The 27,308-nt window shown below is 40.7% G+C and overlaps 1 protein-coding gene across 26 annotated transcripts in view; it reads left to right on the forward strand.

Annotated features, from left to right (window-relative positions):
• The window catches only part of lrrfip2 (leucine rich repeat (in FLII) interacting protein 2), a 210,193-nt gene that overhangs the window by 112,009 nt on the left and 70,876 nt on the right, over positions 1 to 27,308 (forward strand). For 10 of the 26 annotated variants that reach the window (XM_041189812.1, XM_041189811.1, XM_041189816.1 and 7 more), the window contains 9 exons: positions 3,635 to 3,688; positions 4,055 to 4,120; positions 4,339 to 4,410; positions 8,393 to 8,440; positions 8,537 to 8,581; positions 13,310 to 13,366; positions 13,465 to 13,518; positions 16,230 to 16,298; positions 18,242 to 18,355. The exons of 7 other annotated variants lie outside the window; for them this stretch is intronic. In XM_041189812.1, coding sequence (XP_041045746.1) covers positions 3,635 to 3,688; positions 4,055 to 4,120; positions 4,339 to 4,410; positions 8,393 to 8,440; positions 8,537 to 8,581; positions 13,310 to 13,366; positions 13,465 to 13,518; positions 16,230 to 16,298; positions 18,242 to 18,355 — 579 coding nt within the window. The remainder of the gene's footprint in view (positions 1 to 3,634; positions 3,689 to 4,054; positions 4,121 to 4,338; positions 4,411 to 8,392; positions 8,441 to 8,536; positions 8,582 to 13,309; positions 13,367 to 13,464; positions 13,519 to 16,229; positions 16,299 to 18,241; positions 18,356 to 27,308) is intronic. 9 more of the 26 variants (XM_041189817.1, XM_041189823.1, XM_041189813.1 and 6 more) reach the window with 8 other exon arrangements.

Genomic DNA, 27,308 nt, shown 5'->3' on the forward strand with positions numbered 1-27,308 from the left:
TCTGAGGGGATAAATTGAGGTCGACTGCTAATCTGAGTTTAGCATGTTTTAGCACAAGTGGTGGGGTGTGGGCAATTTATATGCCGAGTATAGGCCTATAATTGATTCTTGGCTGTGAAAAAATGGGGTTGTTTTAAACACTGGATTGACTTACAAGATGTTATCTGTGGTATCTAGTGGGGTTCTGCAAGATTCAGTGTTAGAACCAATGCTATTTTTGATATGCATTAATGAGTTGGCCTTTAGGGTACAGTGCTCAAGTTTGAAATATTCAGATGACAAAACTTGGAAGTATCATAAATGGTGCGGAAGATAGTAATAGACTTAGAGGACATTGATGAAACTCAATGCAGATAAGTATGAGGTGACCCATTTTAATATGAAGAATGAGGAAGTCAATAGAAGCTGTGGGGATGCATGATGGGTGTGTTTGTGCACAAATCTCTGGAGATGTCAGGAGAAGTTAACAAAGAAGTTGATAAAACCCATGGGTTTTGTGGCTTTATAAATAGAGGCATAGAGTACAAATATCTGGAAATTATGATACAACTGTATGAAACACTAGTGCTGCCCCACTTGGAGTCTTGTGCCCAATTCTGAGCATGGTGCTTTTAGATATATGTCAAGGCTTTGGACAGGGTACAGACGAGATTTACTCAAATGGTTCTGGGGGAGGGAGGATTAGTTACTTGGATGGACTGGAGAAGCTGGACTTATTCTCCTTAGAACAGAGAGGACTAAGTTGACCATTTTAACACTCCACCCTGCTCTCTTGCCCACATGTCTATCCTTGGCTTGCTGCATTGTTCCAGTAAAGCCCAATGCAAACTGGAGGAACAGCACCTCATCTTCTGACTTTACAGCCTTCCGGACTGAATATTGAATTCAACAACTTTAGATCTTGAACTCCCTCCTCCATCCCCACCCCCTTTCCGTTTCTTCCCCCTCCCTTTTGTTTTTTCCAATAATTTATATAGATTTTTCTTTTCCCACCTATTTCCATTATTTTTAAATGTATTCCACCCATGGTTTATTTCACCCCACCCCCACTAGAGCTACCTTGCTCGTCCTGCTCTGCACTTTTAATTAGCACATTCTATTAGATAATATCACCACCTTCACCTCTTTTTGTTCTTTTGTCTGTGATATATTTTGGTTATCTGCTCCTATCACTGCTTGCTTGTCCCAACCCCACTCAATAAACCAGCTTACATTTCACCCCTTTCCTATTTTTACTTAAGTTCTGTTGAAGGGTCAGGAGGACTCGAAACGTCAACTTTGTTCTCCGCCGATGCTGCCAGACCTGCTGAGTTTTTCCAGATATTTCTGTTTTTGTTTAGGACTTAGTTGACATTAGAACTGTTTAAAATCATAAAGGGTTTAGATAGAGTAGATAAGCATCTTAGTCTTCTCTGTTCTAAGGAGAATAATTCCAGTTTCTCCAGTCCATCCAAGTAACTAATCCCTTACCTGGAGACATTCTAGTAATTCTGTTTTATACCTTCTTCAGAGCCTTGACATATTTCTAAAAGTGCTGTACTCAGAATTGGGCACAATACTCCAACTGGGGCAGCACTGGTAAATAAACAGTGGTTGAAGGGTCATTTTAAGGTATTTGGCAAAAGAATCGGAGGAAACATGAAGAAAAACTTTGTTTTATGCAATGAGTGATTAAGATTTAGAACGTACTGTCTGACAGAATGAGTGGATCCAGTTTCAGTAGTAGCCTTCAAAAGGGAATTGGCTAAATACTTGTAGGAGAAAATAATTGTAGGACATGAGGATAGAGTAGGGGAGTGGAACTAGCTGGATTGCTCTTTGAAAGAGCTGGCACATACTCAGTGAGCCTCCTGCTATAATGTTATCATTTGACCATTCTATGATGTTATTAGAAACGTAGTTATTAGCTGTAAGATTATAATTCTCACTACTTAAACTCAAACAATATGCAAACAATTGATGGATATCAAAAATAATAGACAGGATTACATAACAATTTGAGTAAGAATTCATAGGAGTTATTTCACAAGCTAACAGAAGTTATGTGTACTGTAGCATGTATCATCATTTCAACAGTAGTAAATCGTTGACAATTAAACTATCACTGACAACAGTTTCTGAGACTACTTCAAATCGGTAACGTTAATTTAGGAGAAATTTTGGATAACTGACAAGTTAACAGCACTGGTCTTTGTGTTAATGTTTAGCAATGTTTCCCAGATTTTATACAATCTTTTGATGAGAGGCTGATGGAGTTGTTGATCATTTTGTGAATGGCAGAATTAACTTTGGAATATGATTTGTTGCAGCCGTATTTGGTGGCATTACCTGTGTTGCTTAGATCCTCCTTTTAGGCTGAATCCACTTTAGCATTAGTGACTGGATCTAAATGACTCTATTCTTATTTCCTGGTTTAACACACACCCCTTGATCTCAGACAATTAATATAATTAAGTTGCACATGTATCTCTGCCTGTATAAGTGTAACTGTACAAACTGTCTTTGAAAACCCCTTAATTCTCTTTTTTACATATTTAAATATATGCTTGTGCATCTGCCAGATAAAAAGTTATTACAGGATAAGAAAAGGCCAAGTGATTCTTCTAACAGAGAAATTACATCTAACAAAGACAGAGAATCTGTCGAGGTGTGCCGAGCAACCTCTGGTGTGCCATGAGCCAAAGAAAAATGTCTTTACGTTCAGTTGACTAACATGCCCAAATGTTTTAACTTTTTTGTTGTCAACCACTACTTATAGTGATGTAAACATTTTGGGAGATGTCGAAATTAATGTGGCACAGATATCTAGATATCCCATTTCCCTCCACTTAATTTTATCTTCTTTCCAACAAAGGGTTCTGCACAGGAGCAGATTGGTAATGGTATATATTCTCATTAATGGTGGTTCATTAGCTCGGCCCTGAGTGCTAGTCTCTCACCACCAGTTACGAATATTTTGTTCTAAACAATTTTTTAATAGCTTTTCAGTTTTGATTTTCCAACATTCAGTTCAACTACTGACCCCATATTGTGTGCCACTTTTACGGAAATTCCATTTTGAGAAGACAAGTCAAGCAATTTATAGGGAATTTTTCCAACACAAACAACATTGATTGTTGGCTTACCTCATTTATATTTACTGGCATTGTTTTGCATGAAGTTTAATAATGTTTTGAATTGAAATGTGACCAAGATGTAAGTTGGGTATGAATCTTGTTTGAGAGCTCAGTTGGCTTTCTCTAATGCTTCACTTTTAAAAGGAAACTGCAGCACTTTAAAAGTGATTTAGAAAAGCAGTGAAAGCAAGATTTGTTCAAGCACTCAGGTTAAAAACATAAATTCTTACCTGGCTAAGGTGAGCATTTGTACCAAAGGCTATTCCCCTACAAGTGTACACAACCTGATCACCAAGATTCAGAGGCAGTCACAATGGAATCTGTGTCCTTTGTGGTTAAAGAATTATACTTTTTTTATATGGTTTTTATATATTGCAGAGGGGAGGAGAGAGGAAAAAGCCTAAATGTGCATCTCCATCTTTAAAATCGTAATTTATTTTTAGATGCCATGCATTAATCTGTCTATATCCTGTTGTTTCTCATTCTTCCATCTTATTTCCTTATCTGTGCATTTGTAGATGACATCTCGTGCAAAGGATAAATCAGCTCAACTCGAGAAAACCCCCCGAGCTGTATGTAAACTAAGTGTTGTCAGTTAGTGTTAAAATTTAGTGTACAAAGCGATGTACAGTGTATTGTGTATACATTCTGCACTTTGCTTAATCTGAAAATCTTTTGCTTCAGGCTTGAAGGTTGAGGTAGCTGTGTTACAATTTCTGTTTTGAAATTTAATGAGGAAGTTTACTTGGTGAAGCTATGAATGTAGAAAAAATTATCTCCTAATTATTGGTGTATGGCAAACCTAATATAAAAATTCAGCCTTTGAGAATTTTTCTGTTATGCTCATGCTTTGATGTTTAAGATGAGTAAAGTTTGTAACATATGGCTTTTGTACTGATATGTTTGTTAATATGCTTTGATTTACCTTTCACTACCAGAGTTCCATTCACAATGATGCTCATACAGTCAGGAAGAAGCTGTCTTCTTCCAATCATGGCTCCTTGGTTAGTTGATTAATGTTTTGCCTGTTGAGACAGATGTCTGGAGTTTTCTGTAAAACTGTTAGGTCTAGATCTTGTGAATTATCTTGTATTTAGAAACCACAAATAGTGTTTCCATTGTTTTTCGTAATGGTCTTTGTGTCATAGCAATGATTTCAGATGTTTGACTTGATTTTTATATTGTTTATATTCATTCTTTCTTTCTATGATTTGATTTTCAGAGTGGAATGTACCACAACCAAAGAATGTACAGCACCTTAAATAGGGCTAAATCCTTCTCCAATTATACTCTGGTCTGTCTTATTATTTGTTTATTTACTTCAGTAAAGTATCTTGCGTTCAGCTTGACTTGGGTTCCTGGGGCACTAGTTTTGTACCGTCTTTACCTATTTTGAATACTGAAATTGATTCCCAATTCAGGGATGCGCACAATTTTTTTAAACAGCATGTTATGACTTTGTTCATTTTGATGCACAATTACTACTTGGATTTCAAAGTCCTTCAATTTTTAGTAGCATTCAAGACCATTCCAAAATTAATGGTCATATAAATGATGGCGTATATGTGTTGCAATTTGATGTGCAAAGATTTGTTTTACATGTGAAGATAATCAAATGCCAAAATTAGAATTGTAAATCCAAAATCTCCGATGTGTATAATACTGGTGTTGATTGTCTTTTGAAGCTAGAATGAGGCAAGCAAATGAGGCATAAGAAAGAAAAATGGTTAAAACAAGTGTGCAGAAAGTTGACAGGCTTTATGTTGCTGGGAAGGAAGAACTACTTTCAGAAATGTTAGTCCGTTGTCCAAAATCCAGCACTCTTGTGTCATATTTCGGATTTTGGATTACCCACCCTTTGTAGTCAGTTGTCAGTACAGGATTGAGACTTGATCTGCAATTCATAAAGCAGCATTGCTGGAGGCTCTTTGCTGCTCAGCAGAATCTCACCCCCACTCCTGTGATCTGTTCACCGGGACTTGGTGAAAATAAATACAGGTAGATCCCAGTTTTTGTTGGAAGGAATTAATGGGTTCAGCTTCATTTACAGGACATGTAATACAGCTCCGTCATTCAGACTCTAACTGTGAGTTCTGCGCGGCTGCAGACCCTTGCGGAGAGAATCCCTGACTATCCTACTGGTGGAACAAGCAGTTTTATGTCTGTGGATAGGGAGGGACAGGGAGAGTCAGTTAAAGCTTGGCAATGGATTCTGTTCTTGTCTGTGCAAAACCGTTGCTGATTCTGTCCTCTGGTATCTGCCCAAGAATGGCCTCTTCCTGCGATAACTCTGTTTCAGAATTAGCAACCAGATCCCTCGAGAGAAATTGTCCAGTTTTTGGAAAATTCAGGTTTTTGCACAGCTAGGCTTTGGATAGTGGACCTGTAGATGCCATTATTCTCTAGAGGTTTCATTGAGGAAATAACTTAAACTTCTTACCCTTCTTGCAGCATGCATCTTTTAATAGTAAAAAAGCTACTGTTATCACTTGATTAGTACAGTTTATTTCATAACTTTGGGGATGTATTTTCTATAAAAGTTGTGGGGAAAGCATCTTTATTTGTTGTTGATCACCCAGTACTGTTTGACTGCAAATTGCTGCTATGTGAATCTTTTTTTTGATGACATGTTACTAAATCCACACCTTCTCGAAGGCAGTTGGAGATGGGCAATAAATGCTGGCCTTGTCAGAGGTATCTACATCCTATGAACAAATAAAAATAATTCTTTCTTACTCTGCAAAGCTCCCCACTCTTGTTCTTGCAACCTCCAGTCATGCATTATCTCATTTAAATTGTGTGCTTTTTTAAACCAGATCTGAAAATGACCTGGTTCTTTATTTGCTGTCATGAACTTTCATATAATTTAAATTGTCCAGGGATTTATTACTTAATGTTAATTTGTCGAGGGTCAATATATAATTTGCACTATCAGTTTTGTAAAAACACTTCAGGAAAACATAATGATATAATTGCACTTCATACTGTGTGAAGTTTCTGAACAGTCCACTTTCCTGGATAGCAGCAAATAGTCATTTCCTTCGTGCATTGTCCAAAGGATATGCTGCAAGACTATATGCTACATTTGTAACTCCTTTTGGTGACAACTTTTAATTGTAAGGCACTTTCAAATCTACTCCATCAACTTACTACAACTGTTAGCACACAAATATATGCAATTATATAATTTGTCATATTTTCTGAGGTCTCTCCAAACATTTGCTTAAAGGTATATTGAGCATACATACAAGCAAATGAAGTAGGACCAGGAGTACGCCACTCGGCCCTTCAAGCCTGCTTTGCCATTCAATAAGATCATGGGTGATCTGAATGTAACCTCCTGCCTACCCCTGATAACCTTTCACCCCTTTGCTTATCAAGAATCTATCTAGCTCTGCCTTCAAAATGCTCAAGGACCCTGCTTCCACCGACTTTTGAGGAAAAGAGTTCCAAAGATTCTCAAACCCCTCCTCATCTCTGTCTTAAATGAGCAACCCCTTATTTTTAAACCGTGACCCCTAGCTCTAGATTTTCCCACAAATGGCAACATCCCCTCCACATCCACTCTGTCAAGACCCCTCAGGATCTTTAAAGGTTTTGATCAAGTCATCTCTTACTCTGCTAAACTCCAGTGGATACAAGCCTAACCTGTCCAACCTTTCCTCATAAGGCAGCCCGCCCATTCCTGGTATTAGTCTACTAAACCTTCTCTGAACTGCTTCAAACATATTTGCATCTTTTCTTAAATAAGGAGACCAATACTGTACACAGTACTCCAGATGTGGTCTCACCGGTACCCTGTACAACTGAAGCATAACCTCCCTATTTTTGTATTCAATTCCCCTCGCAATACATGATAACATGCAATTAGCTTTCCTAATTACTTGCTGTACCTGCATACAAGCCTTTTGTGATTCATGCACTCGGACACCCAGATCCCCCTCAATTTCAGAGCTCTGCAATCTCTCTCCATTTAGATAATATGCTATTTTATTCTTCCTGCCAAACAATTTCACATTTTCCCAAATTATACTCCATTTGCCAGGTCCTTGCCTACTGAATTAACCAATCTATGTCACTTTGTAGCCACCTTACATCCTCTTCACAATTTACTTTCCTACCTATCTTTGTGTCATCAGCAAATTTAGCAACCATACCATCCAAATCATTTATATAAATTGTAAAAAGTTGAGGCCCCAGCACTAATCCTTCTGGCACATCACTTGTTTCATCTTGTCAACCAGAAAAATACCTATTTATGGGTATCCTTGGTTTCCTGTTCACTAGCCAGTCTTCTCTCCATGCCAATATATTACCCCAATACCATGAGCTTTTATTTTCTGCAATAACATTTGATGTGGCACCTTATCAAATGCCTTTGAATATTGTATAATATTGGAAATAACGCTGCTAATATCTGGCTTTTTTTCAAAACAACTCAAAGTGCATTGGACTATTGGTTTGAAATCCCAATGGCTTTGGCACATAATAAATAAACTTGCCAGGAGTTGGAAACTGCAATATTTTTAGTAGTTACCAAGGAATCTCTCAACTGTGTTTCCTAATTCACTATTGAAAACCTGTCTGTCCTATGCTTGTTTGACCTTTCGCTCTGTTAACTATTACCCAAGAACCTAACTGGTCTCCTTCTTACATTCCCGTGTACTTGCTCACTAGCGGGCTTGTTAACTAAATCAATTACCACCCATTCCAAGAGTATATTCTCCACTGGCATCTTATGCCATGCCCATAATGATGCACATGAAGACTAATTGTTTACTGTCTCCAGACGTTCTGACATGGGCCATAGATAAAACTCTTGTCGCTTCAGTTGTGATATCCCTCACACCAGCTTGCTTCAATACCCATTCTTGAGTGCTTACGACCTGTTGTCTTTTTTCAATGGGAATTATTTTCCTTTTAACACACACAAAGAAGAAAACAATGAAAAGAAATCTTGAAATATAACTGTGGGTTATTCTATTTGACTCTAATTCAAATAGCATGAGTGGCTGCAGAACCATCATTTGTACAAACACTCTCCCTTCCTCCAGATATGACATGGGAAAAAGAACCCTGGATTGTGTACAGCATATTGATGTATTCATGTTAGTAATGCTCCAAATATTGATTTCTGCACTCAATTTATATTTTTTTACTTTGGCAAAGAACTGTCAATTTTCACTTTTGATAAATATATTAATGTACCAAATTTATTTCAAAATTGAGAATGCAGTATTTCATTTGGATTCCTCATTCCTTCATTTCCAATGCAGCCATCCTCTCTCTCTAGTGCTCCAGTTGCAACACCCAAGAATTACAGGGTTTGTATGATTTATTTTACAATTCATCTGTCTTATCACAGTCAAATTCCTGCAAAAATGTGTTTCATGTGAATAAATACATTTTTCCTCCTTTAGGCGTCTTCTAATTTGAGCACTGGCCTAATTCGAAGCCAAAGCTTGGTTGGTATACAGTAACTGCATGGGCTGTAGATAGAATATTGAAGCATTGTAGTTGCTCATGGCAGTAATAGCTTGTCTGCAACCAAGAATTAGTTTGGCCTCAGAACTTCTCCAATCTATCCATTTTTAAAAAAAACTTAGGATATGACAACATTATGAAAAGATTTCCTTTGATAACCAGCAATAGCTAATGACATAATTGCATCCATAACACTATGCTTGTTGCAATTGCGCATATCAAGTGCTATGTTAATACTTTATTGCACATTATAGACCAAAAAATGTTGAAAGACAAAACTCAGAAATAATTCTTTACAAAAAAGCTTTTGGATGACGTTAAATCTATACCAATGCCTATATTCTCAGTAAATGGACTATAAAGGAAATGCAGAACAAAGACAAAAATGCTGGAAATTCCAGTAGGTCTGGTCGTATATGTGGAGAGTGAGACAGAGTTAATGTTTCAGGTCGATTACCTTTCATCAGAAAGAAATTCAATTTGAGTCTGCAGTGCTTGATATGGCATTTATGAAGAAGACTCAACATTGGACTAATATTAGATATTAATGTTGCTGTGCTTAACCTGTAAAGTACTAAGAAATCAGCATTACTGCATTGCAATATTGCATGTGATGTTAAACTTGTCTAATATTCTAGTAGAAGCTCCTTCATGGACCCACCTCTCATGCCATTCATAAAATAAGTGAAAACAAGTTCAAGACTGATTCCCCAACTTTTTAAGTAGAAGTATCTAAGAGCAAATATAGTTAATTGAGCTTTAGCAGGTTTATACAGAAGCAAATTGATGCACAGGCATAGGACCTATGCCCAGTGACTCTCAGCAAATATGGGACACCCAGCAAGAGCTCCAACTCTCATAACAGAAAAATTGCCAGAAATAGTGAATGCAAATATTCAGTATTTAGAAATACTGTCAGAAGGGACCATGGCAGAGTTTGTATTTTAATGGAGGAGGGGAGGTTTTGGTGCAGAAGGGTAAATGTTGGTGCCCAAGCTTCCATAAACTATTATTCTGGTTCTGGGTTAATAATAGAGGCTGCACTATTATACTGCTCTACTGTGCTACTTAGCATTGAAACACATGATACTTGTTAACATTTGATATATATTTGAACACTAAACAGCTGATCATCTCCTTGGACTGCAACTCCATGAATATTAACAAAGCTTTCATGATCTCAGGACATCCAAAAGCGTTTGACGGTTAGTTAAGTGCTTTTGTGACAGCTAATATGAGCGCAGCCAGCTCCTATAAACAACAGTGAAATAAATGACTGGATCATCTGTTTTGGTGTTAGTTGAGAGATAAATGCTGACCAGGAAAACTTCACTGCTTTTCTTCAAATAATGCAGTGGAATCTTTCATGTGCAACTGAGGGGGCAAATGGATCTTTTCATCTGCAGGGTGGTACCTCCAACAGTGAATACTTCCTCAGGACTGCACAGGAGGATAAAGTCAGATATTACACTCACATCTGAAGTAGAATTGAACCCAGAACTTTTTTTCTCAGAAATGACTGAGCCAAGGCCAATAACTAGTTTGAAGTAAAAAGGCACCAAGTGGCTGTCAAATCAAAAATCATTGTATAGAGACAGCTCAATCCAATTTAAAATAAGCACAGACACTACTGCAGAAAAAATATTTGGGGCATTGTTTTTGTTTTAGGGTCAGGACCCTGACGTTGGGTGCATTTCCAGCTTCCAACCCCACATCTCATTTGTGCCAGATGCCCAGTGCGATTTTAAATGAGCAATGCAATTAGCGGCTAGGATGCATGCTCACTGTTCAGTGAAGGATGACGAGCAAATTCCCAAGGTTGGAGACTCCCCAGCACTAAAGTATTGGCTGCCCCATCATCAGAGGTTGGCAGGAGAGAGTGGGTGGGACGTGAAGATGCGGGGCTCGCTGAAGAGCTTTTTCTTATTTTCCAAATTCAAGAAGGCCACAAGTGCCAGAGCAACCCCTCTATTGGATTGCTACTGTCTGCACTTGTGGCCCAATGGTTATGATGGGGGGGGTTTGCTTCTCCTAACTGTGAAATGCTGCCCTCCCTGGTCTGCTGCCAGGAGACCACCTCCATCTCTCAGTGGTGTTTCAACCTCAGCATTCCAGCTGGAAAATTCCAGTCAGGTCTGCTGAATGACCTTAATAGGCTTTTTAATTACTGGTGGGAAGCCACACCCTGACAATTCCTGCCTGAATGTCAGTGGCCCAGAAGGGGGAATCATGATGGGAGACCAGCGTGCTGGCCAAAAGTGGGAAATCATGGCCCTGGTTCTGCCACCTCAGACGAACACAAATTCTCTCCTGTACTTCTAGGTGGATTATTTTGATCAAAAAACAATTCCAGATGCTGGAATTAGAGTTGACCTGACAGCATCTGAAAGGGAAAGTATAACACTTAGTTCTCACATTGTATTTAGTTGTTTTTTGTTCATGTTGCTGCAGCCTTATACAAAGAACTGCAGATCTTCATCGTTCATGGTAATTGTGTTCAAAAATATCACCTAACAGGACCTAGAATTGGGTTGTAGGTTTATTAATATTCTTTCTTTGTTGTGCAGGAGCCAGCAGGGCCACTCTTTGGCCAATTTTCAAGATCTCTCTTGAAACAATCTGTAAAGCGCTTAGAGATGCGTCAAAATGTTGAGAGTTCAAGTTATACCATGGACTTGGTTATATAATTTAAATTGGCAGCTTTGCATTGTAAATATGTAATGAGAACAATATTGTTAAAAATGCTGTCTTCAGATAAGACATTGAACTGAATTGATTGTTCAGGTGTGCATAAGATGCCATGGCAGAATTCAAAGAAGAGCAGGGTGACCTGACCAACATTCATCCCTAAATAATACCAGACTAACCAGTTGGTCATCTCTTGTTCATTAGCACTTTGTAGTGCACAAATTAGCTGCTACAGTTCCCTTAACAGCCATGATAACTGATGTGAAACACTTTTGGATGTCTTCAGGTCATGCTACGGCACTATTCATTCCATATGGTTTTATCAAGTCTTAATCAGATGGAGCAAAGTGCTTTGATTGTATTGTTCTCCAAGCTGAAGCCAGCTTTAGGTTGTGGCTTAGTTGATAGTCTTGCTTCTGAATCACAGGGTTCTAGGTTCAAACTCACTTTGGGTTTGTGCACAAAAATCAAGGCTGCCGTTCCAGTGCAGTACTGAGTGAGTGTTGCACTGTCAAGAGGTGCTGTCTTTTGGATGAGACATTAAACCAAGGTCTCATCTGCCTCCTTGGGTGGATATGGAAGATCCCATGGCACTGTTTCAGGCAACATATTCAAGGACTTGAGAGAGAGAGAGAGAAAAGAGGGGTTGGCAATGGGGCATTAGTTTGCAAGGACAAGAGGGATCAAAAGTTGGATGTTTTGAGGAGAGGGATGATGACAACAGATTTGAAGGAGAGGAGCTTGGTACTTAAGACAGAACTATTAAAACTATCAGCTAACTTGGGAGCCAGTATGGGAAGTTGGGTAGTAAATTTTCCAAGGGACTGTTTCCAAAAGTGGTGATTTCCTTTTCTCCTCATCTCATATTCCTCCTTGGTCCTCTCTTTTATTTCTCTCTTCTTGTCTGAACATTCTGCTGCACTGCCACTGCTCTTCTTTCTCTCCCTATCACCCATTTGCTGATGGAGAATTACTTTTTGTGGCAATTCAGCCACTAAAATAATTAAATAATGACCATTGATATTGTATCTGTAAACCGACAGTAGAAAAGGAAGGACTTGTACTTAAAAAGCACCTTTCATGACTTCAGGAATACATGCCCTCGCTCAGCAACATCATCTGAAAACACAGCATCAGTTTCTGTATATACACCAATCACACCGAGCTCTACCTTGCCACCAACACTCTCAACCCCTCCACGGTCTCGAGGTTATCGGACTCTTTGCCCAACAGCCAATGCTGGATGAAGTGTCCTCACTGTTGTACTGTAGGAGACTGAGCAGCCACTTGGCATCTGGTAAGTGCTAATGACCAGATCATCTTTTTAAATGTGGTTAAGAAATAAATATTGACCAGGAGAAAGCTCGCTTCTCTGCAAATGAGTGTCATGGGATCTTTTACACTCATCTAAGAGGGCAGTTGGGCCTCAACCTTTATTGCTCAACCAAATGGCTATACTTCTGACAGTGAAATACTGGAATGTCAGCCGAGATTACATGCTCAAATTACCTGGAGCAGTATGTGAACCCGCAATCTCCTGACTTTGAGGTAAGAGGGCACAGAGTCATGGCCAATGCCTAATGGACCAATTGGAGTCTAAAAGCAGCCAGTTTTTCTTTGTCTTAACTATGGACAGTATATTTACTGAACCTTTGCCCCACATTTATTAAGGCAAAATTAACAGGATATGAAACTGACTTTAATGAAATAAAATTTGCAATGCTTGTTTATTTCTTTACCCACCAAAATAGAATAAAATATAAACCATTTTTATAATGTAGTTACAAATTTTTATGAAGCTCTGACTTTAGATAGTGACCCTTTATCAGAATATGTACAGGTTCTAAGTCAATTAGGCTGGAATGTTTGAGATATTTAGAACTTCTAAAGCTTATACTTCATTTACTTTTGTGCAGACAGAACTTAATGATCGTGGTGCTGTTGATGATCTGTTTAGCTGAATAAAGGCTGAGTTCAACTAATTTGTTTAGCAGCATTTAACCCATACTTTATATTTATAGGTGTCATTGTACGATGAGAGACTTTACAGTCACAATTGGAGAAATAGCTCAAGAACTGTAAGTTTCCTGCAGTGTGTGTGGCACTGTTAAGAAAATAGGTTTTGGATTACTAGACAGTATCATTATCCTTTTTAACATTCTGGGTTTTTCCTCAGCCATCTGAATACAGCTGTTCTTCACGAGCAAGCTCAGTGCACAATAGCCCAATGGTAAGAATAGTGTCAGAGCATTTTGAATGATTCAAATTTATGAATTAAATTATTGTTGGTTGATCTAAAGATGCAAGGCCTGAGGTGCCACAACAAAAATTTTTACTGCACGTGCATGAAAGGTATAAATACAGTTATTTTAAAGAAAACTGATAAAATGCAAACTTGTTACCAGTGCTAAGAAACTTAGCTAAGTTGACCTACTGTATAACATTGCTTTGTTAGATGAAACTCCATATGTACTCAGTCATCGCAATAACAATCTAACAATTGCATGTTAAATACTTGCTATGATCTAATTTACTATAACACTGGATATGTACTATGCAATACCAGAAATCTAAACACCAGAGATAGGTTGAGTGCATTACAGTCGAAGAAAATAATTTCTGTCGCTGTACCATGTACTGCAAGCTGTTTTACCAGATGCCCTTTTACCACCTTTTATTTGCCAGTTACCTGTGTATATTGCTTTACACAGCTTCTATTACCATGAAATTTAGGGGCAACTGAATGGTGATTTGGAGATTTTACTGGGTCACTCAGCACAGTTGGCACCCCTGGTTTATCAAAGGACTTGAACAAATGAGAAGAAATGGAACTGTTCACAGAGCAAGCCCCAGCAGTAGCACTGCATCTGCAGACTAATTCCAAGTATAGATTGAATGACTAAACCTGCATAGTAGTGGCTTTCCCTGTACCCCCCGACCCATTCTCCCTATTCTTTTGCCTGATCTCCGCTCTCCTCCATGTGGCTCCCACTCTCACCATTGCCTTCTTTTGAGGAGCGGGGTGATGGTAGATTTTAAGACGAAGGATCCAGTACCTGAGGAGTTGTTGACAGTATCAGTTAACTCGGGGTCAGGAAGGGAAAATGAGTGGTTGGTAGTTTGGTGGTAATGGGGTCAAGGGATAAGTTGAGCTTGGAACGGGCATGTGGTGAGATGGAGAAATGAGAGAAAGCTTTACTTTAAGGCTAGGGTGGGGTAACCTTGGTGGACGAGGGGAAGAGGTTGAAGCACCAGAGTCATCTAATTCAGTCTTAGAAAGAAAGCTGAATTGTTTGTGCTTGTTGAAGTTGAGGGTCGAGGAGGCAAGGGCGAGCAATTTAAAAAGCTGTCCTGCAATAGTGAAGTTAGAAAGTATCTTTGCATTCCAGGATGATCCTGGGATAGTGAGCAGCTTTGGCAGAGGAGAGTAGCGGGCCGGTAATGCTTTATATGGTATAGCCAGGACTGGTAGTAAATGGCTAAACCAGTTGTCCACCATAATTGTTTGAGTCTGCTGATCCCTTGGCCCTTGGAAGCTTAGAAAATGGCTGTACCAGGGAAACAACCAGCGTTTGAGAGTCATGGTTTTAGTGGGTATAAGAGCATCAAAGGTGGAGAAGAGTGTATGTTTGAGCAGATCAGTAATTGCAGAAATATTGTTTTAAATGGGACCAAAGGCAGTTGGGTGTTTGAACAGTTGTAATTACTTAGGAGAGTTTACTGCAGGAGTGGACACAGAAGGATGTAGAGTGGGAAGGGGAGAGGAACATGAGGAAGTGGTCAGAGATGGCCCTGTCTGTGATAGGCATCATGGGAATAAATGGGCCACATGCGATAGCATAGTCAGGATTCATAGTCATTGTCTTGAATATAGGTAGGGCATTATTAAGAGGGAGAGATTAAGGGAGGACAGATGTACAGTGAACTCAGAGGAAAGGACATAATGAGTTGAGATGTAGATTGAAATGACTGAGAACTTACTCGGTGCAGAAGATGAGGAAGGAAAGCAAGGAAGATATCATGGCGGAAAACTTGATGTAGTATGTGTTTGAGAGATAAAGAACAAGGATTTTAAAGGAAAGGTGAGAGGGGTGACGCTCAGAAGAGATGGAAGGGATGAGGGGTGGGTGAATTCTATCTTGGAGATAAGGGCCACGCCAGTGCTGATGATAGCTGATCCACTAAGAGTCCACAGGATCAGGTTTACAGCCCTCGTAAAATCTGGGACCATCATTAGATTAGCTGCAGCCATTGATGAAAGATAATCGAATATATGTTGAGGATTTCCATTGTTTTCTACTTTTCCAGATACATCTCATATCCCTTGTCTTTTCCAATCATAATATTGGTGACTGCAAGCATGCACTCTTTCAGAAATCAGATATTAAAAATGCAATTGACCCATGCATTTCAACTCCAAAGCAGGAATTATAGCACTTCCCCAGATTCTGATCTTTATATTTTTCTCCTTGGCAGATGGAGAGATTATCTGTATTTGATAATAGTGATGCTCTGGTGACTGATTCCTCGCATACATTTTTGGAAATCTGAAATAGGGGAGGAATTTTGGCTCACTTTCTTATTTGAAGTGTTTCTCCACCACTAACGAGCCTGCCCTGTATTATAATGTAGAACATCAGGAACGCAGCACAATACAAAACCAGTTTTACTTGATGACTTGTGTAATAAGAACGTAATTGTTACATTTCTGCTTAAAGTTGTGCATCGCATTAAAGGTTGGATTTTTTAACTTATGGACTTGCACCTTATTTGCAACATTGTGCAATTTGTGCCTGAGTGCAAGGACTGCAATTTTTATGGACAAGGCCTGATGACGTGATCTATTTTGCTGAAGCCTGCAGCAGCATGACACTGTATAGTGCGATGAGATTTATGTCATCAAGACTTGTTTTACAGTTTATTTACTTTAACTATTCATAGAATTCAGACGATGAAACAATGAGCACCGTGTCCCAAGATAGTTACAGCCAGGGGCGTCGTGACAGTGTGGTGAGCTCTGTATGCATGTCATAGTGTGTTCTCTGATTTGAGCCTTTGCTAATAATGATAGATGTTTGAAATAAGGGGAATGGTAAAGATTATTGCCGTGGATGAAGCCTTTGTTCCTTTTAAGATTACATTTCCTTTCATCCCATCAGTAGCACTACATATAATACAACGTAAAAGGAAAAAATTATTGGTGCAGGTTTGGGCAATGCCCTTTGTCAAAACTGTGAATTGAAACACAGCAAGAATTTTAGTAAGGTTGGGATAAAGCGTAAATGAAATAAATAAAATATCCTTCAATCACAGACAAGGAGTTAATGGGTTGAATGACCTGTCACTTGCTTAACAGAAAAGCAAAACACTTAGGTGACAAAAGATTATCTTAATCAAAGCCATAGAAAGACATTGAGGACCTGCATATAGCTGGTGAATGAGAGGCTGATGTTACGGCAGATCTAGGTTTGAAATGGAAACTAAAAATGCTGAATATAAAGACTGATAACCGCACATTCTGATTGTAAGTTTGTGTCACTCAGTGTTGCTGATACATTCGTGACTAGTTAAAAGGCACGTTTTCTTTAGGATGAGCATTTTGTTTATTTTGGATGGCTTGCATCAGTTTTAATGACTATTTCAATATCCTCTATACACCTCTGGGTTGTGACCAAATGAAATTTTTAAAAAGATTTGTTTTCATATTTTTTGTTATTATCAGCAACTTTGCTTCAAATCTGCTCTTATCATTTCAGTTATGCTTTCCAATTCAATTTAAAATGCTTTGAAGTACTCGGGGATTAGCTCACTCATTAAAATACTAATTAAATGTTTCTCGGTGGAATTACTATTTTAATGACCTGCAAATGTAACTGATGAGATGTAGGTCAGTGACCATTGGTGAGCAGAGCTGGTTTAAGTGCACAGAAACATGTTGGGTGGGCCATGTTAGTGGTTATCCTCTTGAATCAGCCAGCCAGGTTAAAGGAAAAGTATGTCAGAAGTTGCCATTGATGTTGGATTAACAGCTGAATAAAATGGCTATGTGCAAAATATATTCACTAAAACTGAAAGCACCCAACCAAACAACGATAAATTTTGCCTTGAGTTATGTCCACAGAGGGCATCTTGAACTCTTCAAACTTAAGGAAGAACTTGTATTTATAAAAGTGCCTTTCATGATCTCTTAGTGCTTCATAGCCAGTGAACTGTTTTGAAATGTAGTCACAGCTGTCATGTAGGAAAAGCACCTAATTTGTACACCACAAAGTTCCGACTAACAACTGAGAAAAGTGATGAAATAATCTGTTTTCAAAGTCTTGGTTGAGGGATAATTGTTGACCAGGATACCAGGAGAACTCAGCTGCTGCTATGCATTTGGTGCCATGGCATCTATTACCCCCACGTGAGAAGGCAGACAGAGCAGTGGCCTAGAAATTGAATCTCTCAGCTGCTAATTCTCAGGTGATGAACAGGCAGTGAAAGAAACAATGTAGGAGGCATTGTGCATGCATTCATGTTATGCCAGGTACATGCCATATTCTGTGTTGGTTAGAGTTCCTTGTAGTTGTCTGAGATAGCGGCCTGAAAGAAACTTAAGGCAAATTTAGCACTTGATGCAGGCCTCCTGGGGCCTGAATGCAGCACATGTCATGCTGGAATAAAAACATAAGATGCTGGAAATACTCAGCAGGTCTGGCAGCATCTTTGGAGAAAGAAACAAAGTTTCAGGTCAATGACCTTTCATCAAAACTGATCAGAAATGCTGCTTCCAGTTTCAAGCCTCATCTTGAGTTGTTCTCTTGCAGGTCAATATACTTTGTGTTACTCATATCTCCAAATATCACATTCAACTCTTGAAGTTGCCATGAATTTTAAATATGGCCTGTTCCTTACTTTCGGAATATTCTGTATCCTTTTTTATCGCTTTTAATTTTTCTTTTTTTCTGCAGTCCTCTGATTTTTCTGATCACAGTGGATCGATAGCTGACTATTTTAGCCGTTCAAACCGCAGGGGAAGCGTGGTCTCGGACTTGGATGATATTACTGTCCCTGATCTCTTTAGTGTGAGTGAGCACATATGCACTGTGCGGTTTGCAGTTAATTTCCTAGACGTGGCCATCCTATGAGCAGTCTTATAATATTTGTTATTGGCCTTTGATACCATAGTTATTTAATACTCTTGCATGAATTCACATTTGAATTTACTGTACTGAGTTCTGTGAAGTACTGACCTTTTTGTCTTTTGGAAGGCCAAAATTTTGACACTGCAATGATTGTAAAACTGCATGCTTGTGCATGTTAACTTACTGTTTTAAAAAATATATTAACGTTATATTGACATTTGTTGAGACTTTGTTTTACGTAATATGGAAAGACTCCAGGAGAAAGCTGTGTGAGTGCTTGAGAGATATTTAAATACTGAGCCTATGGATGCTACGTTGTCTTAAGTGGAGTACCTCTGACCTGTTCACTTTGCATCCTCTATCTGAATGAGTATAGTGTTTTCAATGATTGAAGCCAGATTTGTAATTTCACAAACTCTTCCAAGACAGACGTCAAGTCAGACTGCCCATCTTGGGTGACTTGAGGGCAGGTGTAGGAAGGGTTAAGGGTACTTCTTGTGTTCATAGGCATTGAGTTCATTTTATGGTACTGGTTTGAAGTAATAAGACTCATTGGGTGTACGTATGAAATAGGGTGCATGCAGACCTGCTGGTTTTATGTTTGGTTCTCTTATAGCTTTTGACCTTTGACATCCAAATAATGCTTTTCTGCATAGAACTTGATTTTTCCTCCACCTTAAAAGCCATACCAGTTTGCCAGCACCAGTCTTTCCTTGGTTGTGTTAACGTTGCCCTTCAGTCCATTCTCCAATTCCACACAGGTGTGGATTTTGTATATTAATGTTGTATTTACTTGACTCTTGGTTTTCTATAACTTGAACTCTCTACTAATTTGGAGTTCATTAACATTTAATTTATTTTGATGTGCTAAAGAGGTTATAAAGTTTGCCAGCTGGTTATTTTTAAGATTCCTTGCTAGCAGCTACAATGCATTGAAATCTTATAGTTTTGGGGTCCCTTAGTATGACCTATTAGTTCCACGGTTAGAATTATTATGTAAGTTATTGTGCTACTACTGAAATATGATGAAATGTGATAATGGGACTTCAGATGCTGACTTTTTTTTATTGATCTTAATAGGAGAATTTTGAAAACATAGCCCATTGGCATCTGAAAAAAGAAATTTCAGACTTAGGTTTTAGGCAGAAGGTGTTCGTTCCAAGCCGATATGTAGTGGGGGAGTTTCCAAGGACAGGTGTAATGACTGAAAGTCTGGCCATTTCTAATGAAACGGAGACGAGGAGTAAACTTGTTTTGTCAACATCTGTGTGCAAGTGGAAACGTTCACCTCACGGGCTGGAGTGAGGTGAGACCATAAAGCTGGCTTGTTTCATGGGGGCCATATTTCAGTTCATTTCTCACTGAAGGGACCAATGAGGAAATTTCAGAAAGATAAGGTTTGCCATAACATTAAAAATGAATTTTTAAAAAAGGCTGACGTATGAAAAGAAAAAACTTGCTCAGTAAAAAAACAATGTCCAAGCAATAAATTGATACTTTTTAGAAACTGAATAATAAATAGGGGAGGCGATGGCGTAGTGGTATTGTCACTGGACTAGTAATCCGGAGACCCAAGATAGTGCTCTAGGGACCTGGGTTCGAATCCTACCACGGCGGATGATGGAATTTGAATTCAATAAAATTCTGGAATTAAAAGTTTAATGATGACCATGGAACCATTTGTAGATTTTTGTAAAAATCCATCTGGCTCACTAATGTCCTTTAGGGAAGGAAATCTGTCATCCTTACCTGGTCTGACCTAACCCACAGTAATGTGGTTGACTCTTACATGCCCTCTGAAATGGCCTAGCAAGCAAGCCACTCAGTTGAAACAAAACACTGCAAAGTCACAAAAAAGGAATGAAACTGGAGGGACCAACCGGCATCGACCTAGGCACCTGAAATGACAAAAGCAATTTCAGCCCTGTCGACCCTGCAAAGTCGTCCTCCCTAACATCTTGGGGCTGTCTCACAGACTAGTGTACCAAAAGCCTGACATAGTCATCCTCACGGAATCATACCTTGCACAATGTCCCACACACCACCATCACCATCCCTTCGTATGTCCTGTCCCACCAGCAGGACAGGCCCAGCAGAGGTGGCGGCACAGTGGTATACAGTTGGGAGGGAGTTGCCCTGGGAGTCCTCAACATCGACTCCAGACCCCATGAAGTCTCATGGCATTAGGTCAAACATGGGCAAGGAAACCTCCTCCTGATTACCACCTACCATCCTCCCTCAGCTGATGAATCAGTGCTCCTCCATGTTAAATACCACTTGGAGGAAGGACTGAGGGTGGCAAGGGCGCAGAATCTACTCTGGGTGGGGGACTTCAATCTCTTTGACCAAGAGTGGCTCAAGAGCACCACTACTGACCAAGCTGGCCGAGTCCTAAATGATATAGCTACTAGGCGGGTCTGCGGCAGGTGTTGAGGGAACCAACAAAAGGGAAAAACATACTTGACCTCATCCTCACTAACTTGCCTGCCACAGATGCATCAGTCCATGACAGTACCAGTAGGAGTGACCACCTCACAGTCACTGTGGAGACAAAGTCCTGCCTTCACATTGAGGATATTCTCCATTGTGTTGTGTGGCACTACCACTGTGCTAAATGGGATAGATTTCGAACAGATCTGGCAGCTCCAGACTGGGCATCCATGAGGCGTTGTAGACCATCAGCAGCAGCAGAATTGTATTTGAACACAATCTGTAACCTCAAGGCCTGTCATATCCCCCATTCTACCATTGCCACCAAGCCAGGGGATCAACCCTTTTTCAATGAGAAGTGCAGGAGGGCATGCCAGGAGCAGCACCAGGCATACCTTAAAATGAGGTGTCAACCTGGTGAAACTACAACACAGGACTACTTGTGTGCCAAACAGCATAAGCAGCAAGTGATAGAGCAAAGCGATCCCACAACCAACGGATCAGATCTAAGCTCTGCAGTCCTGCCACATCCAGTCGTGAATGGTGGTGGGCAATTAAGCAACTCACTGGAAGAGGAGGCTCCATAAATATCCCATAGTCAATGATGGAGGGGCCCAGTACACTGATGCAAAAGATAAGATGCAAAAGAAGTGCCGAGTGGTTGGTCCATCTCGACTTCCTCCAGAGGTCTCCATCATAAATGCCAGTCTTCAGCCAGTTCAGTTCACTCCAAGTGATATCAAAAAATAGCTTAAGGCACTGGATACTGCAAAGGCTATGGGCTCTGACAATATTCTGGCAATAGTACAGAAGACTTGTGCTCCAGAACTTGCCACGCCCCTAGCCAAGCTGTTCCAGTACAGCTACAACACTGGCATCTATCCAGCAATGTGGAAAATTACCTAGGTGTGCCCTGTACACAAAAAGGACAAATCCAACCTAGCCAATTACCACCTCATCAGTCTATTCTCCATCATCAGTAAAGTAATGGAAGGGGTCATCAACTGTACTATCAAGCAGCACTTGCTTAGCAATAACCTGCTCACTGATACTCATTTAGTTTCCACCAGGGCCACTCAGTTCCTGACCTCATTACAACCTTGGCTCAAACATGGACAAAAGAGCTCAACTCCAGAGGTGAGGTGAGAGTGACTGCCCTTGACTTCAAGGCAACATTTGACAGAGTCAGCATCAAGGATTCCTAGCAAAACTGGAGTCAATGGGAATCAAGGGGAAAACTCTCCAAAAAACTTTGTCATACCTCGCACAAAGGAAGGTGGTTGTGATTGTTGAAGGTCAGTCATTTCAGCTCCAGGACATCACAGCAGGTGTTCTTCAGGGTAGTGTCCTCGACCCAACCATCTTCAGCTACTTCATCAATGACCTTCCTTCCATCATAAGGTCAGAAATGGAGATGTTTGCTGTTGATTGCACAATGTTCAGCATCATTCATGACGATTCAGGTACCGAAGCAGTCCCTGTCCAAATGCAGCAAGACCTGGACAAGATCCAGGCTTGGGCTGACAAGTGGCAAGTAAGATTTGTGCCACAGAAGTGCCATGCAATTACCATCTCCAACAAGAGAGCACCCAACCATTGCCCCTTTATATTCAATGGCATTACTATCACTGAATCCCCCACTAGCAACATCCTGTGGGCCACCATTGACCAGAAACTGAACTGGACTGGCCATATAAACACTGTGGCTACAAGAGCAGATCAGAGGCTTGGAATCTTGTGATGAGTAACCTACCTCCTGACTCCCCAAATCCTGTCCACCATCCACAAGGCACAAGATGGAATACTCCCCACTTGCCTGGATGAGTGCAGCTCCCACAACACTCAAGAAGCTTGACACTATCCAGGACAAAGCAGTCCGCTTGATTGGCAGTACATCCACAAACATTTATTCCCTCCCACTGACGCACAGTAGCAGCAGTGTTATAATGTCTACAAGATGCACTGCAGGAATTCACCAAGGCTCCTTCAATAGCACCTTCCAAACCCACGACCACTACCATCTGGAAGGACAAGGGCAGCAGATAGGTGGTGGTAAATGCGCTTTCCTCCTACATTGGAGAGACCAAACGTAGACTGGGTGACCACTTTGCGGAACGCCTTCAGTCTGTCCACAAGAATGACCCAGACCTCCCTGTCACTTGCCATTTCAACACATCACCCTGCTCTCATGCCCACATGTCCGTCCTTGGCCTGCTGCAATGTTCCAGTGAAGCTCAACGCAAACTGGAGGAACAGCACCTCGTCTTCTGACTAGGCACTTTACAGCCTTCCGGACTGAATATTGAGTTCAACAACTTTAGATCATGAACTCCCTCCTCCGTCCCCACCCCCTTTCCGATCCCCCTTTTTCCAATAATTTATATATATTTTTCTTTTCCCACCTATTCCATTATTTTTAAATGTATTTCCATCTATTGTTTTATCTCTGCCTTTTAGCCTATTTCGATCCCTTCCCCCGACTGCACCCCACCCCCATTAGGGCTATCTGTCTCTTGCTTGTCCTGCTTTCTACCCTTAATGTCACCATTAGCACATTTCTTAGCTAATATCACCACCGTCAACAACTCTTTGTCCTTTTGTCTATGACATCTTTTGGCAATCTCCACCTATTACTGGTTCTCTATCCAGCTCTACCTGTCCCACCCCCCTCCCCCCTTAAACCAACTTATATTTCACCTCTTTTCTGTTTTCCCTTAGTTCTGGTGAAGAGTCATACAGACTCGAAACGTTAACTGTATTCCTCTCCGCAGATGCTGTCAGACCAGCTGAGTTTTTCCAGGTATTTTTGTCTTTGTTTGAGATGATTTGTCGTGTTCCCATCTGGAAGTGCCCCTCCAACTCACTCACTATCCTGACTTGGAAATATATTGTTGTTCCTTCGGCGTCGCTGGGTCAAAATCCTGGAGCTCCCTTCCTAACAGCACTGTGGGTATATCTACACCACATGGACTGTAGCAGTTCAAGCAAGGCAGCTCACCACCGTCTTCTCGAGGGTAACTCAGGACAGGCAATAAATGCTGGCCCAGCCAACGAAGCCCATATCCCGTGAATGAATAAAAAGGGCCTTTCAATCCAGCTTCTGATAATTAACTTCCCTTGTCAGCTGCTCCCAGTTCCTTCTGAGGGTAGTCCTCAAGGGTGCCTTGCCCCCTGTAGTACCATTGTATCTTTCCTCCTTTTCACCTCCAATAAAACCTCTGGTGCTGCAGCCATTTTCCTGGAGCACGTCGCTCTGTGCCCTCTTACTCCATCTTTCTTGCTCAGAAGCGTAACAATAATATTCAGCAGCAATCTTCTGTAATGCAGTGCAACTTCCCTTTAAGAAGGACAGACTGCACGTAAGAACGGACTTCATCACATGCTATCAATACAACCATGCTCAGCTTCCAACTGAGCTCAAGGGCAGCCAGCAGGAACCATAAGGTCCAACACTGCCATCAAATAAATGAGGTGGCAGCACAAAATTTTCAAGATACATGGCACCTTCTTTTACAGGAACAGGCATGGGGAGATTATGAATTGTAGCCATTATGCCCAAAAAATGGGACAAACCAATTTTTAGCTCTGATGCCTTGTTTGCATCGTTTGCTTAATCCGCATATGAACAGCAAATAAGATTTATCTCAAGTGTTCCTGAGCATTCTAAAAATTACTTCATATTCCAAAAGTTTCAACACTTCTTTAATAAGTAGCAGCATCTTTGCTTGCCATATCAGGGGTCTGCAAGCACTGGATAAACCCATAAAGCCTTGATGCAATAAAGACAAGCCTGCATCCTGAAGCAGCTAGCACTGGATTCCCTGCAAATTAGTTTTGTACTGGTCACACAGGTGGGGGCAAAAACTAAAGGAGGATGTTATGAGCTGTCATTCACATGAAATCAATGATGAAATTTCTATTGATCCCACATTTCAACAGCAACTAGGTAGCAATATGGTCACTACCCTGAGGAACTCCTGCAGTGGTGTGCTGGAGCTTGGATGACTGGCCTCCAACAACTACAACCACCTTCCTTTGTGCTAGTCATGACTTGAATCAGTGAAGAGTCCCCCCCCCCCTCCCCCCCCCGATTCCCATTGACTTCAGTTTTGCTAGGGCTCCTCGATGCCACACTCTGTCAAATACTATCTTGATGTCAAGGGCAGTCACTCTCACCTCACCTCGGGAGTTCAGCTGTTTTGTCCATGTTTGAACCAAGGCTGTAATGAGGTCAGGAGCTGAGTGGCCCTGACGGAACCCAAACTGGGCGTCAGTGAGCAGGTTATTGCTAAGCAGGTGTCACTTGAAAGCACTGTTGATGAGCCCTTTAGTTACTTTACTGATGATCGAGAGCAGCCTGATGGGTGGTAATTGGCCGGGTTGAATTTGTCCTGCTTTTTGTGTACAGGAGGGCATATATGGGCAGTTTTCCACATAGCTGGGTAGATGCCAGTGTTGTAGCTGTACTGGAACAGCTTGGCTGGGGAGGTGGCAAGTTCTGGAGCACAAGTCTTTGGTACTATTGCTGGAATATTGTCAGGGCCCATAGCCTTTGCAGTATCCAGTGTCTTCAGCCGTTTCTTTATATCACATGGAGTGAATCGAATTGGCTGAAGACTGGCATCTGATGCTGGGCACCTCCGGACGAGGCCAAAATGAACCATCCACTTGGCACTTCTGGCTGAAGATTGTAGCAAATGCTTCAGCCTTATCTTTTGCACTGATGTGCTGGGCTCCCCCATCAGTGCCACAAGAAGTTTAATGACCTCATGCATTTGGTCAAGGTCAGTGAGTGCATCATCATGTGATGTTTCCTACCCACCACACTATCGGCCTCACTCGACTCAATCTACCATACCCAAACACTCAGCCAGCACCAGTCCATGGCTCTCGGGACTAATAGCTAAAATCCAGTTCCTTCATCTCATTTTCTCAGTTACCAATGCTGCCAGCCTCACACCCACCTCTTACTGTTTCCACATTCCTCCAGTGATGGCAGGCATATTGTCCAAATGCAGTGCTGCACAATCACTGACGCTCTTTTATTGCAGGACAAGGCAACACACGGACAGAGCAGAAACAGTGGGGGAGCAAGGGTGCTTTAATCTTCTGTGCCTTAGGGAGCTTCATAGCATCATGGGGCTGGCTACAATATAGCCTGTGGCATCTGGTGTCACAGAACATTGAGGGCGATGGTATTTTCCTGCCTTCGGGCCCTTCTCAATTGCTAGCTTACCTTCTTCTTGCTCTTTGACATGATGGGCAAGCTGCAGGTGGTGTGGAGGTGGAACTCTTAATTTCCACCCCACCCTTAGCCCAACCTTCCCCTTCTGATTTTCTGCTTTCACATACCCTAGGACTGACACCTGCCCAACCACAGCACACCCAGGAGAAAAAGAGAGGGCAACAACACCGTATTGAAGAAGAGGTCCCATCACTTGATCTGACACTAGCAGCCACCTGCTGAGTACCGTACTGCATGTACTTCGTAGGATAGCATAGATCTGGGATCTCCGAATGTCACTGGGCACAAGCTGGCTGCAGCCAGGCTGGGGCAAAAGGATGGTATGTTTGCCTGCTCACCGAATGGTGAGGTTGCAGATAATGTTCCCTCTAGTTTTTCCACCTGTGCATGGAATTAATTTATGTGCACCAATATTAAAGTAAATGTGATGTGTGCTTCCAGTTGAAACAAAAAACTGCACACATATTTTTCAAATGTTACTATAGATATGGAAGAAAAAGAATACCACCCCCAGCTATTGGCATGGTAACATGCCAGTCCACAAATTACAAGATTTACAAAACTCAATTTTAAAATTACCATGCTTTCATTTGAACTCTCAATTTCTAGGTTTTTAAGTTCAGTACCATAAGCACTACACTACATGAGAGAGGTGTTTGTTAGTTTTTATATTGTAGCTTGTGTTTTTGTAATTTGACGGAAGAAAAGTTGAATTGGTAATGATGGCTTAAAACAAAACAAGGATATTTTGTTTCAATTTGCCAACTTTAAAATAGAGTTAAGGAGGCTTTGAATTAATAGAAACTGGAAAAGAAAACTTTTATTTATTGGCAGCTTATTGAGCAGTTTTCTTTATTTAAAGTTGCTATCAATAGTGAGGAAATAGATCAGTAATTCCTTCACATCAGTAAACATAATCAGGCAGAGGTAAAGTGTCTCATAATTTGGAGAGAGGTTGGATCTTGTAAACTGGAGGGTGAAAATTAGAGAGTATCCCTGTAAATTAAGTGCTGGTTGAGAGGGAAACTTCATCTGGGAACTGAGGAAGAGTGTCTTGTGGTGAAGACACAATGGAATCCCAGGAGGACGAATGATGGTTGAAGTACTTTTTGGGGAAGTAATGGCATTTGTTCCACCTATGATTTCTGAGATTAAAAATCTATGAATTGTGAAGTAATAAACCAGTTCACCATTTTTAAAGTAAACAGTCTCTCTCGA

The sequence above is a fragment of the Carcharodon carcharias genome, chromosome 6 (genome assembly GCF_017639515.1).
Source record: "Carcharodon carcharias isolate sCarCar2 chromosome 6, sCarCar2.pri, whole genome shotgun sequence".
NCBI classification, from domain to species: Eukaryota; Metazoa; Chordata; class Chondrichthyes; order Lamniformes; family Lamnidae; genus Carcharodon; species Carcharodon carcharias.